The sequence below is a fragment of the Echeneis naucrates genome, chromosome 17, assembly GCF_900963305.1.
Source record: "Echeneis naucrates chromosome 17, fEcheNa1.1, whole genome shotgun sequence".
NCBI lineage: Eukaryota > Metazoa > Chordata > Actinopteri > Carangiformes > Echeneidae > Echeneis > Echeneis naucrates.
Window position 1 is genome coordinate 4,364,961 of NC_042527.1, and position 16,405 is coordinate 4,381,365.

Below are 16,405 nucleotides of genomic sequence, written 5' to 3' on the forward strand. Positions count from 1 at the left end.
AAACAAAACACAAATAATAAAAGTTATTATAGCAAAAACCAGACTGAAATAAATGTACACAGGAGCACCTGAGAAATGCCTTGAAGTCTTTGCTCTTACAAAAATGCTGTCAAATTTCCCCCATCTGAAACAATTCAAGTACACCCCCGCCAAAAAAGAAAAAAAACATAAAAAAAATAAAGAAAAAAACAACCACATAACATACTTATCATAAATAATTATAACTTTACAATTTTCTGAATTGACACTTTAATATTTACAATATCTTAAATGCTTAATGCTACTACTTTTTGTTTTGTTTCTTTAAGTGATGTCCCTGAGAACTGAGTTTAGCCTCTCTTTTCTTTCTTTTGCTCAATTTTCCTTTTTTATTTCCCTCCACTCTTCTATCTGCATTTCTTCTGATCAAAAAAAAGGCCCGGAGCTGCGACTGACTACCCAGGTAATGGGTGAAGGTAGCTCTTATGGAATGTAAAAGCAGACTAGAAAATGTTCCTCCATCCAAAACCTTATTCTTTTATTCTCCTGCGATCGACAAGCTGACTCATCTGGTGCATGTCTGTGTGTGTGTGTGCGCGTGTGTGTGTGTGTGTGTGCGTGTGCGTGTGTGGTAAAAAAAAAACCAAACAAAAAAAAAACACAAACAACAAAAATCAATTTAAATCCTGTTCTGCTTGTGTGTCTGCGATTCATACTCAGTCACACAAAGTTACTAAACAATCAATAAATAAATGCTGAAGCAGGCAGGAACGTACTGAAGAGGTATTCGTGTGAAGTGCTTGTACGATGACCAGTCCGACCAGTAAAAATTTCAAGCTCTTGCTGTACTGTTTACTGCCTTTAACAGCACTTTGCCACTAGGTCAAGAAAAGGAGGCGGGGGGTTAAGGGGGCAAATACAACCCCTCATAAAGAAAAACAACTTCCTGTGCTGAGGCATTTTGTCTCACACGTGAACAATGTGTGAGTAAGTCATAGAATATACAGTATGGTTCATATGTGCGCTGTGTTTCTGCAGCCCCCTTGAGAATGACACGGCCACTTCACAGTCCAGAGGTGATCAGAACCAGTAGCATTCACAGGTAAGTAGCTTTGGTAACTAGAGACCCTTTTCCTTCAAGAGTTAAGCACTGCAGGAAATGAAAAGTTCAGGAACAACACATTAGCCGTCATACAAGTGCAATTACTACAGTTACTATGCATTTTTACATTTTTTTTTTTTTACATGCTCACGTTTTTCAGATTTTTGCCAATTCCCCTTTTTTTCCATACATCCAAAAGCATCTTTAAATACTACTACGCAGCTCACAGTAGCTAATTTCCATGTATAACAACCCCAATACTCACTCCCCTTTAGGCTTTTAATTTACTCTCCTCCACCTTGAGAAAATATTTCTGGCTGTTAACCCACTGTCAGCCGAACAGTCTGCCGGAAAATCAAAACACTTGACTAAATGATGCTAAGGAGGATGCTTATTCTCAGCATTAATATGAATATGAAGCCAAAAAAAAAAAAAAAAAAAAAGAATTAATTTTGCCTTATCAGTGGTTTAAACTTAGTACTTCTTCTTAGTATTAATCACCAGAAACATTTCTGCAAGCTGTCATGGATATTTAATTCTTGTGGAATTAGTTGCTGCCACTGGTGACATCATGTTCATTTTATTCCCATTATTACTGCTTGTTTGACTAAGATGGTGAGTACCAGGGACTTTACCCCAAATATCTCTTAAACTGTAAAATGTAACTGACGGGGTTTTGTGCGGATTGGACAAAAAGAACCAACATTATAACTGAATTTATACTCTTAAGCTGGCGCTCATGCAAAGGTTTCTGGAAACTGAGACTTCCTGAGTCCTCACAAAAGTGTTTCAAATGGAAAAGGGACTTTAGCTACAGGCAGAGTTAACCACGAACAGTCGCTGAAATCAACAAGGTCCAAACGTGTGCCACTTCCTAGCTGAATATGAGGTGGTGAAATTAATGTTGGCAGATTAAAAGAATTAAAAGAAAGAAGCTGACTTGACTTATATTGCTCATTGATTAGTTCCTTGATCTTGCATGAGAAAGGTGACCACTGAAGTCACATAGATTTTAAAGGATTTGGCCACAAATAGCTGTACAGCAGCGCAGTGGTATCTGCAGAGATGGGCATAATCTGACTCCTCTACTTATCACAGGTGTTAATAAACTTATCAGAGGACGCAAGAGATATACTGATTATATATGTGCATGTGTAGCCTCTACTACTCTACCTTAGCAACAGCAGCCTGAACAATGTCACTCCCAGGGCTGCTGGATTTGAAAACATACACTCTGAAGCAACCTGGTTCTTCCTCTGAAGATGATCTTAATGAGAAACACTGACCAGTTACTGTGGAGGATAGGAGCTGGTCTAGAGTGGCTTATGTCAAGTTTTTTAACCAGTTAACCAGTGCCAACTTCTTCTCCCACAAAGAAACCACATGTGAAGTTCTGTATTCTGCCCTCTCTACTCTAAGATGCCCTGAATGAAACTAGAGGCCATTATTGATAGAAGTTAAAGCTGACGAATAATACAGTAGAGGTATGACAGCAACACTGTGGTGTGTGTTTTCCACCTCAGTGGTTTCTTTTGTTTGTTTGATTGAATTGTTTTTTTTTTTTGGAATGACATATTTCTTCCACTTCTAGCAACACTTCTTTTCACCTCAGCTGAAAGCATCTTCTGTCTCAAAGCATCTATCCCCTCCAACAACAACATTTGGTTTTTACATCATTATGTGCCACTGAAAAGCAAAAGTTCATTTATTTATTTATTTTTTTGTCGTCACTTTCTTTTTGACTTTTTTTGTATTAGATTTAACATTGGTTGGAGGAGGAAAAAATGCTTTGTTTTTGTTTGTGTGTCTTTGACAGTTCAAGACCTTGCCCCTGCCCCCACCCCACCTCCCACCTTTTCCAGTCTCAACGAAGTAGAGCAATGTACTGCAAACACTTCCTGGTTCACATTCAAGAAACAAAACAACAAAACAGGGACAAAAACTTATGACTTAGTCAACAAATGGCTCAAAATAAGTAATAATACAAAGAATCTAAAAAGCCTTAAATAGAAACTAATAAGTTGAACTACTTCCCAAGGAGAGTGTCCCTAAGAGGGAGGGGTAAGGTCAGCCAAAGCGCTCCCTGACCAACATCATCAGTTTCTTTTTGCCCTTGTAGATCTGTTTCAGGTTGTCTATGAACTGGGCGAACTGAATGTGGCCATCCTGTGCCAGCAGGAATGTCTCCCTTGCTTTGCTCAGGAACTCTATGAATTCTCCGTAGTGCCGTGGACTGATGTGCGTCAGTCGAGAGTGCGTTGTGTTGATGTATGCTGAGATCGTTGCATCCAGGAGCTGCCGCAATGGTGCCTTGTCTGTTGACATCAGCTTCCCAGAGTTCCTTCTCCCAGGGATACCGGCAAGGCCCGGCGCTGTCATGGTACACCGCCTCAGGATGTCAGACAGCACCGTGGCGCAGTGCACGCTCTTCACCACGAGGGGAATAATGGCTGCAAGCTCATTTTTACCCAAAGAGTGGCTGAGTGCGCAGGCCCACAACACATCATTAATAGCTGGGTGTGTGTCCTGGTTGTAAGCCAGGTTAAGGTGGGTCATGGCAAGGGAAGCCAATTTAAACGACCGCAGAGGGTATCCTCTGTGCTCCATGTATCTTGCAATTGTAAAGAGCTGGGAATATGTCATTCCTGTGGAGGCCGCGTCAATCACAATCTGGTAGGCCGTCTCAAATGCGATGTGGTCCTTCTCGCAGAGCGTCAGAGCTGACAGAGCACAGTTCTGAGGGTCCTTCATGGCACACTGCAAGGCTAGGGTCCTCGCACAGCTGGCCAGCTCCTCCCGCTGTGGGTAATCCAGGCTAAGGCGCAGGATGGTGTTGTGGGACATGACGGTGGCTGCCACAATGCTGGTGGCCTCCGTTGGTGTAAAGAGAGTGTACCAGCTCTGTAAGATGCTTACTAATGCCCGCAGCCCTGGGGAGGAGAGAAAGAGCGATTCAATATTAGTACAATTCAACTCAGTGTTCATTTATAAAAGATCCCATGTTTTACACTTTTCCTGTTGACTGTTGATGTCCATAAGAAAATATTTAAGATTTTAAAAACTAAACACCATGTCAGTGTAATTTTACATCTCCTTTTTTGGGCTTCTCTCTGCACTTCTTGTTTCAAAACGTCTACAACAGTTCGCCAATCAGGAGAGAGTCTATCTTTAGAATGTATGGGAGCTTTAAATCCATTTCATTTCAAAAGAAATTATCTAACAAGGGAGAGGAAAGGGAGTTCTGATCATACTGTGCTTTATTTTGAAATGGTTAGAAGCGTATCAGTCAATTACAGACTGCAGATTTAAATCATATAATAGGGGCATGATTACTGGATGGATCTCACTGGTGTGTATGTGTGCGTGTGTTTAAAGGCATCACTTACCGACTTCAGTGGCGCAGGTTACCAGCCAGCGAACCATCTCTCTCCTTCTCCAGTTCAGCGTGGACAGAGTCATCCTCATTACCTTTAAAACACAAAACATACAATGATTTTTTTGGTTGGTCTTAATTTGTTAATTGGAAGACAGATATTTATGATGTCCTAATAATTTCTTGGTTACTTGCAATATGTTCACAAGCTTCAAGAGTCTTTTTTTTGACAGATTAGGAAAAAGAAACAAACATTTAGCAGAGAAGTAAGCATAACATGTAACTTTCAGCATTTAGTAGCCAGTAGCCAGTTTTGTGGGCAGCTTTTCTGCAGAAACTCAAAATACCAGGAGGAAGAGGTGGGTGAAGCCACAGCACTGCTGCCTTGATGATCTAAAGAGTTTCAGTGTTTGCGCTGAACCTAAAAGGCTCAATTATGTGGTTTCTTCTCATCAACAACGGTCAAACACTGTGTGATGTTTTCTCTGTTAATTTGTAGTGAGGCTGTGGAAGCCTACAGAAATTACATGCTCAAAGAGTGTTGCATGTTTTGATTAGTGGCTAGCACAGTTTTTTTTCTTTTTTGGTGAAATGTAAATGTAAATTATTGACTTGCTCTCACACAAACGCGCACGCACACACACAGTACCTGCAGTCCTAGCTCTAGTGCCACGTTGAGCAGGGTAATGTCAGGTGGGTTGTCTGCAGGTGTGGCTATCTTAAAGGCGTCCTGGGCCAGTTTGAAAATTAAAGAAGAGGAGTGGATGTTTTTCTGGATGGCCTCCAGTACTGTCCGCAACCTCAACATGTCACCTACAGACCAAAGAAGAATGAAGCTAAGACTAAGATACACAAATACGAGCCCAATGCGAGGACAGACAACATTTTGGAATGTTAGAGCTGGAAACATGTGGATGCATTGATTGTACCTTTAGCAGCAGTTAGCATGGTGGAGGCCAGCTCACACTGCTGTGACTCCAGGTGACCTAGTGTGAACCAGCGTGGGTATCTACTTGGGACTATGGAGATGCCGTGGTGAGGGTGGCCCACGTCTCCGGAACCTGCTGACGACTCCAGCACCGGCAGCCTGAAAAGTAACATACATCAGCTTTTAATGTCTTAAGTTGTTATCATGAATTATAGATTTGTTATCAATTAGAATAAAATGAAGGATTCCCATGCATGAAATTGACAAAAGATAATTAATATGTGAAGATAGAATCAGAAACAACTTTAATAAATGAGTGTGTTCGAGGAGTAGATTACACTGCTGTGGTTGTGACTCTGTACTTGTGTTTTGTATATGTAATGTTAGTAACAAAGAATAATGCATATTATGACATAAAGGCTACAGTTTCCTCTGACCATGATCATCACAAAAATTTTCCAGGAGGATTTATTTTTGCAGCACCTGGCATTTTCATTCTGGATGTGTTCATAATGCAGAGAATAAGAGTGTAACCTCATTGCACGGAGAGCCACTTTATATGCCAGGTCTGCATCATGTGGCAGCAGGGCAGAGAAGAGGTACTTTGCAAACGTGTGCATGGGGACGCTCTCCCTGTGGATGACTTCACCCAGACCGCTAAATGGACCAGCTGCATCGGGAGAGAGGGACAAAGCAATGTTTCGTTTCAGCACCATTTACACGAGCACACTGTATCCTCGACGCTTTAACACAAAGGAAAGGAAGTGCTGAGGGAAGGCGTTGCCGTTGTCGTACCATCCAGTAGCTGTATGGCCTGTTTCCGAAGAGTTTGAACCAGGAGATCATCCAGCTCCAGCTCTTGAAGCTTTGCAACGATCTGCTCCTCATTACGGCAAACCTACAACAAAGTCATGGCACACAGTTAGATAACAGTGAGAAGTGAGAGGAAATTCTTACAATTCTCAAAAGAAGCTTCCTCTTTAAACTGATAACTTTTGTCTCAATGATCACATGTGCCATCTCTCAAATTTTCTTTAGAATCATGGAGAAATCAACACTTTCAGTCATTTAGAATTGAAGATAACATATAAAAACCTATTGCCTTACCTATTACCCAAACTGCTTTAATTTAAAACACACTGGAGTGTAAATACCCTTTAAAAGAGGTTTTGAGGTTTTATCTGATCCACACTCTTCTTTAATTCCTTCCACTTGCAACGGTGAGAATCTACTGTTAAACTGCACAACAAACTCTCTTGTCATTCAGGCAACTGATCCAGTAAGAGATGTTTTCACAAATATGATGGTTTTATATACAATTGTTCTCCAAAATGCAAATGTTTTCGCTGATTCCTGTGACTTAAAGGCCTGTGGCAGGCATGTTAAGCACTTTAAATGAGATTACAACTCACACAAAGAAATTCTAATTCTCTGTGAGCCTAAGTCCTGTGACTTTCTGCCTGTGTTTCAGGGAACAAAATGATGTGATCTTTTCTCCCTGTTTGCTTCACAGACATTTACTTACACTGATTTTCTTCTATGACTGTATCTTCTACAACAGACAAACTTCTAATACACAACATTCTAGAAATGCCATTTAGTTTTATCACTGTGTTCTCTCAGTATAAATACATCTAATATAAATGCATATAGTGTTCCTACCAATGTCCAAATGCTGTAAAGGGGTAACATACCTTATCCTGGGCATAAAGGCCCTCGGGCATTATCCTCTGCTGGCCCATCCCCATCAGAGCCACCTCTAAGGCTAGAGTCAGGTAAGACTCCCCACCCTCAGGACTACCCCACACTGGTACATGGTGGTAGACAGGAGGTCTGGGTTCTCCATCTGAGGGTAGAAACAAAGTCCGGAGAGTTAATGTCAGTCATTTAATGCTATCTACAGTGGTGGTGCAGGAAGAATTTTAATTTGTGTTTAACCACTTTATATGCACTTGAACATGTGCATTGTGTGGTTATGTAGCCAGTCAGACTCACAAGGTATGTGAGTGAGAACATGAGACTGGTTCAGGAAGTGAATGGTGAATCAATGCTCATGGGGAACAGGAATTTATTTTCAGTCAATTAGAAACAGTATTGGGGCTGATTAGACTGTGTGAGAGGACATCAGGAGAGGAGGTGGGCCCTCACTAAGGCCCAGACCCCCTCTGACTGTCGTCTGAGGGACTTGACCTCACCTGCATCCTCCTTGCTTCCTGCATATTCACACATGAACTTAAATCTGCCCACTTTTAAGAAGATCAACTGAGACTGATTATAATGTCAGATGTGAAAGAGGATAGAGCTGTGGGCCACTGGAGTTACGCTCTGATTCACACACATACAAACTAGACAGAAAACAAGCAGAGCTACAACCCTGCCCTGCTCCTTGCAAAAGTAACCCTGCAGTTTTTTCAGGAGACTTATGATTTTACTATAATCATGTAAAATTCATTTACAGATTAACACTGTGACTCTTTTATAAGTGAGGCTGATGCTTTAAACCTTGTGTTTTGTTTTTAAATGACTGGACTAAAATCTGAAAGACAAACAAATTCCAGTGTTGCTTTAACTGAACTGAAATGACGTTCACTTTGTGATCAGTTTTCTGTCGTGTGTTGAGACACTGAACTCAGCTGTTATTTCTGTCTACTCTGAGGAGGGATCGCTACCTCTGTTTTTCTATTTAGTCATGGGGAAATTGCCAGACCATCATAAGCAAATTAAAAATAGATCCTTTAATGAAGACTACTCTCATGTCCAAGACAAAACAGAAATTCTGTCTACCTTCTGAACAACAACTTCTGAACAACCTGGAAGAGGCAGAAAGTATGTATAACATCAGTAACGGGGGTGCTCACAAATCTTAAGATGGCCGCTAACACTACACCAATGCTGGACAACTCTAACTGAGAACAGATGCCATGAGAGTCTCAGCTGTTGATTGGTGTCCATTTGTTATCTGTCTCTCCCCCACCCCATCATTCTGCTTAAATCCCACCCCCCTGAGCAACAGATCCCCTCAATCCTGTTTATTCCAGGAATGGGTGTGTGTCGGTGTAGAAATCTAGGGAAAAGTGGAAACTGGTTTTACAGACTTAACCCCAGTGCCAACTCATTTTGTCTTGTTTTTCTTTCTTCTTCTTTTTCTTTTTTTCTTTTTTTTTTTTTTATAAACATCAGCTGTTGAATGATTGGTTGCTTTGAAAGGACCGGTGAGGAAACTGCAATCTGATTGGGTGACACATAGTCTGCACCCACCCCGCCTGCTTTTGACAGATGTTCCCAGCTTTCTTCCATTGGGAAATAAAGCAAGTTGACCTGGCCATACACTCATACAAAGACACATCCACACCAATGTAATCATACCACTCTCCTCAAATTCCCAAAACAACAAAAGACAATCATTCGCTCTTTCTCCAAAACACATACACACACACACACACACACCAATGAGTGTGCCAGTGGTCACTGCATTGTTTAAACTGACAATAGTTCCCTGTAGCCTGGTAACAATGGGAAAAACCAACCCCTATTCTGGCCACTGGTGCAAAAAAGGCCCTAGGCAGGGTGAGAAATGCAAATGGTGATAGTTTCTATACATACCACACACAGACACACACAGATAGACACACAAAGAGTGTGGTCTAAATGAGCAGGGTGTTCCTAGCCGATCCATTCATGCTCTGCTAGTTTATGGCTCTCTGCAGCACAATAGTGCCTGGTCCACATATAGGAACACGGAGTCTGTTGTCTGGTGAGTCACTGCCACTGCCTCCCATCACCTCCGCTCAGGACCGCACTGCTTCAGCTGGTCAACTGTACCAGCAATTGTACCTAATCTGCCCTTCCATTAACATACTGCTGCATAAGGAGACTAGGAGAAGATTCAGGATCCAGATGATGCATAAAAATAAGGCCTCAGCTTACACCATAGGTTTAGTGGACAGTAGTATAGCTCGTCAATGACAGTGCAGTGGACTAAAGAATGGATAGACTGCATTTGGTTCATAGCACCTCCATGCTGAACTAAAGCCTGCTGGCATGGTGCAGGCTTTTAGTCTTGACCTAAATTGTACATTCGTAGTATGTATTTATCAAAATAAGAAACTGAATATTTTTCTGTGAACATTGATAGATCATTTCCCTCTTAGCACCTCCAAGTTATTTTCTGTATTCACAATAAATTAATATTGCCAGGTTCTGGTCCTTCTGACCTGGACTCTGCAAATGGCTACTCATAATGTAGGCCACATACAGAGGAGAAGTGTATTGTTACTTATGATTAGTATTCGAACTTATAGCCGAGACTCAACCATTCCATTTATATGTTGAATTCTTGAGACAAAATGGTTTGGCTGGGGTGTAAACGAATGTCCTCATTGAACATTTTTATTATGGAAAAAAATCTATATTACCACTATCTGGCTTAAGGTGGTCAAGATCTAAACTGCTTTGTGCAAAAGTCTGTTTGACATCTACTTGTTGACATTAGTCACAGTAAAATTCTGTATTTGTGAAACACGTTCTAAACACATGGTATGCCGTTGCACCAGTATTAAAGAAATGTCAGAGGTAGTGTACTGTTTGTGATGACAGATTCTTAATTTAAAATTTGATGTGAACTTTCACATTCACAACTTATTGTGTTTAGTATTTCTCATGTGTGAATCATTGTGTGGCTTTATGTTGTACCTCCAGTGTCCATGCTGTTGTCGTCATCCACGCGGCAAGTTTCAGTGAGTGTGGTGAACAGACAGCCAATCGGGTCTAAGGGATGACCCACCCAGCCTTCCAGGTTGGTGGTGGATGTCACACCTCTCTGGAGAAGCTCTGACAAAGCAGAGGGGAGAGGTGAGCCTGATGTGTGACAATCTCGCTCATAGTAAGCAGATGCAGCACAGGGTTTGTGTGTTTCACCTTTCTTTTGGTGTTTGTAGATGTCCATCTGTCTCTGCTGTTGGAGGCGGAGTGTGTTGATTATGGCAACCGCCAACCGCAGGGCTTCCCTCGAGTAACCATGGGAACGTAGGGCGTCAACACGAGCGCATGCTGTTGGGACGTGGTCTGCGTGGTCAGAGAGGAGAAAATGTAGAGTTAGGACACAACCAGAGGTGCACACAAAGAACATTAAACTGCAAGCAGTCACAGATGTGCATATTTCTTCCAAACTTTTTTCTCACACTCTCACTAATAGGCACAAAAACGCAATGAATGCAGTTAGCAATAAAGACACACACACACACACACACACACACACACACACAGTCTCAGCCGAACACCAGTGTGTGTCTGATAGCTGGCTTAAGTTGCAGAATCTGACAGATCTTAGCTGGAAGCTGCTTACTGCAGATACTGGCCTCAATATCAGCAGAATTACTCTCTGTGCGTCTGTGTGTGTGTAGCGGGAAGTGGGGGTTCTGCTTTCAGTAGAATTTGAGATTGTGTATATGCCAGAGAGAGACTGTCATTTCTCTTTTTTACGGAAATTATTTCTGTATGGATATACTGCATGTGGTGTGTGTGTGTGTGTGTGTGTGTGTGTGTTGCTAGGCACATGATAAGTTGCCTATGTAAATTTATCGATTGTGAAAAATAGCCTGTAAGATATGTGTGCATGATGTGTGGATACAATTGTTTTTACAGGTAATGAGTGTTGAATTGGGGGTTTTACCCAGCCAGAGTGGCAGACCCTGTGGGTTGAACAGCAGGCTCTCCCCCTCTCTCTGGTAGGATGGAGACATGTAGTAGTCACTGCTGATGATTCTCTGCAGATGGCTGTCCTGCCAGTGGAGGTCACAGGCCTCAATGGCCCGGCTGAACACAGTCCTCCTTGGCCTGGACAGAGAGTCTGGGGGAGGAAACACTGGCTCAGTCATAAGGTTTTCCCATCTCATCTGTGCTGAAGCCACTATATTCAAGTTCAGGAGATTCTGATGTGCATTTATATCTTCATTACAAAGAGCAAGTGTGTGTTAGTGTGTGTGTGTCTGCTTCAATGCTGACCCTGTGCTAGGTTGCTCTGTGGCAGAGCATTCGTGATGTTGGGAAGCTCACTGCCATAATTGCCATCCTCCAGCGGGCAGATGTCCATGTCCCCCCACTTCTTCAGCTGCTTCAGCCAGCCGCTCTTCTCCTCACTTTTGCAGTGGGGGTTTAGAACGACGCACACCCACAATGCACCTGAAAAGGGGGTGACACTCAGAAGTCAAGACACAAAGGAAATTAAGGTTTTGGACTTCTGGTTTTCTGTGGCTTCTTTTCTTGTTTCTCAGACCTTGGAAATACAGATGGGAAATACAGACGTTTTGATGGGGGCTGGGTGGGGGGCTCACCTGCTCTACATTAACCTGACGGATAATGGGTCAACCATCAGAATTGTGTCTTTTGAGAAAAATCATTACCCCAGACTGTCTGGCTGTTATTTCTGTCTGTGTCTGTGTCATGATCTTCCTTGCTCACCCAGGAAGTGTTCTTATTGACCCCCTAAATGCTCAGATTGATTGCAGAGAAGCTGAGCAGCCGTATTGATCGGCAGCCTTTATCATTCACTCAGTGCAGGGAGGGAGAGGACAGAAGAGGAGAGGGAAGGGATGGAAAGGGACTGGAGGGCAGGGGAGGAGAGGAGAAGAAAGGAGAGGAGAGTAGAACAGAGGGGAGGAAAGGCAAGAAAAAGGGGAGGAGAAGAGTGACAAGGTCTGACAAGGTGACTACATATTTGTGACTGACAGATTGGACGCTTGCATTGGCTGCACTGTTTAATCAGCCAAATCAGTAAAAGTAAAATAAATAAATAAATAAATAACAGTTGATTTTGGTGTGTGTTTGCCTCTGACTGTTCTTACCAAGCTCATCCCAGAGCTGCCGACACTTGTCGGTCATGCCTGTACCCTGCTGTCTCCATAGCGACAGGCGTGGGTCTGCCATGAACTGTTCTGTTATGAGCGTCAACATTCGGGCACCGTTGGAGTCTCGCATCCGAAGCATCTCCCTCACCTGGAAAGACCCAGAGAGTGCTGGTGAGGTCGTTGTCTGTAAACCAGTAGTACTAATAATGCATCAAATTGCTTTTATGTAAAACTGAGTCTGAAACTGAATCAAACTCATCTCCACAGTTTAAACTCAAATAGGCAGATAAAACTCAGAGTTTGGGACATTTGTGAAAGAAAGATGCATCCTAAATCAATGTACAAAATGTGTGTCTAATTTAAAATGGAAATGACAGTATGACATCGCCTAGTATACTAAGGTTCAAACACTGACTCTTAGAGATGTCAGAAAGAGCCCAAGCTAATCAGAAATGTTAAATGAGCTTGTTCCACTCATATGGAGAAATGTATGATAAGGCTCTTATGCTGACTTAAGTGACATGATATTCAATTAAACCAGCATCTAAAACCTATTTGAGTTTGAGTTTGTGCACAATACACTTAAGATGTTCTCTGTACTTGTGAGCACCCATTTTTCATTTGTGCCTCAACTTTTTCTGTTGGAAACTTGACTTCAACATGGAGACAAAAGATGACTGCACCATTGTGTCAGCTGGTCTGGGAATATTTGTGTTCTTTTACTAGATTTGAAAACCATTGGAAACTATAATATATATATATATATATACACACACACACACACACACACACACACACATGCACCAACAACAGGAGAATATATAGGAAATACCATGGATGCTCTTGCACTTCATTACTTGGGGGGGGTAATGAGGCCACATTAAGCTTTTGTGAGGTATGAGGGCTCAGTTCAGGTGCCACAGTGATGTATACCTTCGCAAACATGGAGTTGAGCTGCTTCCCGGAGCCGTAGTACCCTCCCTGGGATAAAAACTGTTTGACCTGTTCTCTGACTTGATCCTCATCCAGATGCCAGCAGTTGTCATCATCAATACTGGCACCTGCAGTTGGGTCCGGAGCACCTGCAAATACACACAGACAAACGCTTTATGACAGGTGTAGATACACACACACACACACACACACACAATACGAAACTGATAGAACTGTACAAACATGAGAGCATGACAAACTGAAGCACAATGACCACAGGAACACCGTTAAAATCAACATCCTTCTCACATCATCAAAGCTGAGGTAAACAAAGTTGAGTCTGTATATTCTCTCATTCACCCCCACTCCTTCCTGTCCTAGATTCACACCCCAAAAAGAAAATAAACAGTGGGTGACCATGGGAAATGGAGGATTGCTTTTAGACAGCCTCACTCACAAAAACACTGTTTCCTTTGCTTTCCTTTGAAATGTCATCCAAGAATTCACCCTTTAATGGTCAAGGTCAGTCAAAAAAAAAAACTAATCAGTAATTCTGAATTTAGTTAAATTTTGTCCGATACTCTGCTCTTATAATTACACTTAAAGTGCACCTACTTGTCACAAGAACAGGCACTTTTTTGGCTAATCATAAAAAGGGAATATTAAACTTTTATTTTCCCTCCATTCTGCAGTGACTGTGTGTGTTTGTGTGTGTGTGTGTGTGTGTGTGTGTGTGTGTGTGTGTGTGCGCGTGTCGAGTAATACTACAGGGAAATGTAGATATGCTCTACAGGGGGAAGCTGCTTTGATCTAGCAGGAAGTGAGCTGAGGAAAGTCCAGAGATGCGTTTCCAACAGACTGGGAGTACGCAACGGCAAACAGCTGCATTCCTCCATCAAAGACAGCCTTGCTTCTGGATCCACTGAACTTCAACCCCCATGATCCCCCGTCAAACACAGAAAGGAAACACATCACTGGGCTTTCTGGATGGCAGTTCTGGAGAATGTCAACATTAAGCAAGGAGGATGAAATAGAAAAATAGGGTAAAGAGTTGGTGAACTGCGTGTCATTTTGCCATAATTTTTCACCCTGTTGTTGTTCACTTTTTCCTTTTCCATCTTGTTGCTTTCACTACTGCTTTCATCTTTTTCACTCCTCTCCCATTTCTCTGAGTGCCTTTTCTCCTTACTCTCCCTCTCACCGTCCACTTCCTTTCCACTCATCTCTCTCACCCTTCTGCTGCATCAATTTCATCACGCAACTTCCTTTTTACTCCACTTTCTCCAACACAACCCAGCCACCGGAATGTGGCGACCGGAGAGTGGGAGTGGAGAAATCAAACGAGCCATTTGAAGCCTGGTTTGCTGCTTCGCTGGAGCAATCAGGGACTCTGACGTATGACAGGCTGTAAGCTACTGAGTCACGTTTCAAGTCTGGAAGCTTTTAAGTGTGGCCTGTCGCTGTGAAGATATAACTGCAGAGGGGCAGACAGGGTTTCCAGAGAGCAACAACTTTTCAAGAGTTACGAAAAGTTGTACTTTTCTATTGGCTGTATTTGAATTGTAAGATCTGATCTACATGGATGTGGTAGAAACCAAAACGTAACCAAAAATAACAAAAAAGTTGCCCCTCACCATGGACCTGGTTGATCTCAGAGTTGGAGGAGAGGATCTCGTCAGCTAGTTTCTGAGCAGTGGGCAGCACCTCTGTGTGGTGGGCTGTTATCAGATACTGGACGAGCTTCTGTAGCTGGTCCCTGTTCATCTGAAACAATGTTTCTGAGATCGGCAGCCGGAGTTTCACCTGTAGGTCAGACAAATATATATAAAAAGGTTTGTGTGTGACATGTCAACTTTAGTTTGATTTATTAGGCCTTGCAGCCTGCAGGGTTGAGGATCTTGGTCTGATTTTGGTAATCTGAAAAATATACACAATGATTTAGGAACTCTTGAATCAAACTTCATAACCCATTTAAACCCTTCAAATTTTAATCAGATGTCATTTTGTTTGGAGATTCATGGCAGAATCACTGCTTCTAATCATGTGAACTTTTTTTTTTCTCTCCTTGTATGTAGAAGTGCTTTCAGCACACAACTAACATAGAAGGTTAGTTGGCAGACCAATTTGACACTTGATTTGCTAAGACATTATATGTCTTATTATATTTATTGGTCAGACATTATATATATATTGCAAATCAAGTGTTTAATGATACACACTGTATATCACATGGAATGAAGAAATAACTTTATTAATCAATGTATGAGTTTAATTTGACAAATACATGTGAGTTAGATAACATGATAAAATCAGCATTGGAGAAATAAAGTAGCAGACAAGAAAACAATTCCTGTAAGAAATAGCATATTGCAGTTTCCAGTTGTTGTTATTGAATGTATGAGGGGTCTGGTATGACTAAGTCAAGGCTCTGCGTCAATGAAGAGCCAGAGCTGAAGATCTTAAATCCTGTACATTGAGATTATTACCTGTTCAGGCTTGCGGATTCGGTAAAGAGAGAGTGCCACCACATGCGCACAGTAGAAAATGTCCCGGTTCCCGCAGCCACAGGTGACTGACGTTATCTTGCAGCGGTCGAAGCTGATGGCCACCTTGTGGGTGACCTCTGGCTCTGATGGTGTGGCGGGTTCAGTTACTGTGCCACTGAGGTGAAACCCTGAGAAGACACAAGGAAGAAGGGGGAGGAAGGGTGAGGTTTGGATTCACCTTTCACTGAGGCAGTTTTTTTTTTTTTTAGGGGGGGTCATTTTCTATAGGTCACTATGGTGATGATCAGAGGTGACAAGTACTGAAGTGCAAATACTTAGTTACTGTACTAAAGTGGATTTTTCAGGTATTTAAACTTTACTTGAGTATTTATTTTTCTGACGACTTTGTAAAAACAGGCTTGTTACTTTTTTTTTTTAAACCTCCACAGAACAACATGACGTAACAGCATACGTAAAAGACGTAACAAACTAGAATGGGAAAGAAGGAGAAGAAGGGGGGGGCAGGTAACCATGGAAAGAAGTCAAGTGAGTAAGGGGAGGGTAGAGAGAGAACCAAGAACTTGTACTGGAGCAGAAATTATGAGAAGATGTATTGCGTTTCATTTATTGCAAAAATAAATTTTTACTTTTTACTTTGAAAGTACATTTCAGAGCCTGTACTTTCTTACTTTTACTTGAGTAAAGGAGTTGAATCAGTAATTCTACTTTTACATATGCATTTATACATCTACTTAAGTA

General features: G+C 41.9%; 1 protein-coding gene across 2 annotated transcripts in view; it reads right to left on the reverse strand.

Moving 5' to 3' along the window:
* Window positions 1-1,209: 1,209 nt before the first annotated feature.
* zswim5 (zinc finger, SWIM-type containing 5) overlaps window positions 1,210-16,405 on the reverse strand; it is a 61,069-nt gene continuing 45,873 nt past the window's right edge. The window contains exons 2-16 of one of the 2 annotated variants that reach the window (XM_029525655.1): window positions 15,647-15,834; window positions 14,795-14,963; window positions 13,161-13,309; window positions 12,225-12,375; window positions 11,386-11,562; window positions 11,054-11,230; window positions 10,300-10,446; window positions 10,075-10,212; window positions 7,077-7,228; window positions 6,178-6,280; window positions 5,917-6,052; window positions 5,384-5,541; window positions 5,104-5,267; window positions 4,468-4,549; window positions 1,210-4,011 (exon numbers count right to left, since the gene is read on the reverse strand). In XM_029525655.1, the coding sequence (XP_029381515.1) occupies window positions 3,149-4,011; window positions 4,468-4,549; window positions 5,104-5,267; window positions 5,384-5,541; window positions 5,917-6,052; window positions 6,178-6,280; window positions 7,077-7,228; window positions 10,075-10,212; window positions 10,300-10,446; window positions 11,054-11,230; window positions 11,386-11,562; window positions 12,225-12,375; window positions 13,161-13,309; window positions 14,795-14,963; window positions 15,647-15,834 (2,954 nt within the window). In that variant the 3' untranslated portion in view covers window positions 1,210-3,148. Of the gene's footprint in view, window positions 4,012-4,467; window positions 4,550-5,103; window positions 5,268-5,383; window positions 5,542-5,916; window positions 6,053-6,177; window positions 6,281-7,076; window positions 7,229-10,074; window positions 10,213-10,299; window positions 10,447-11,053; window positions 11,246-11,385; window positions 11,563-12,224; window positions 12,376-13,160; window positions 13,310-14,794; window positions 14,964-15,646; window positions 15,835-16,405 lie in introns of both variants that reach the window. The other variant, XM_029525656.1, reaches the window with a different exon arrangement.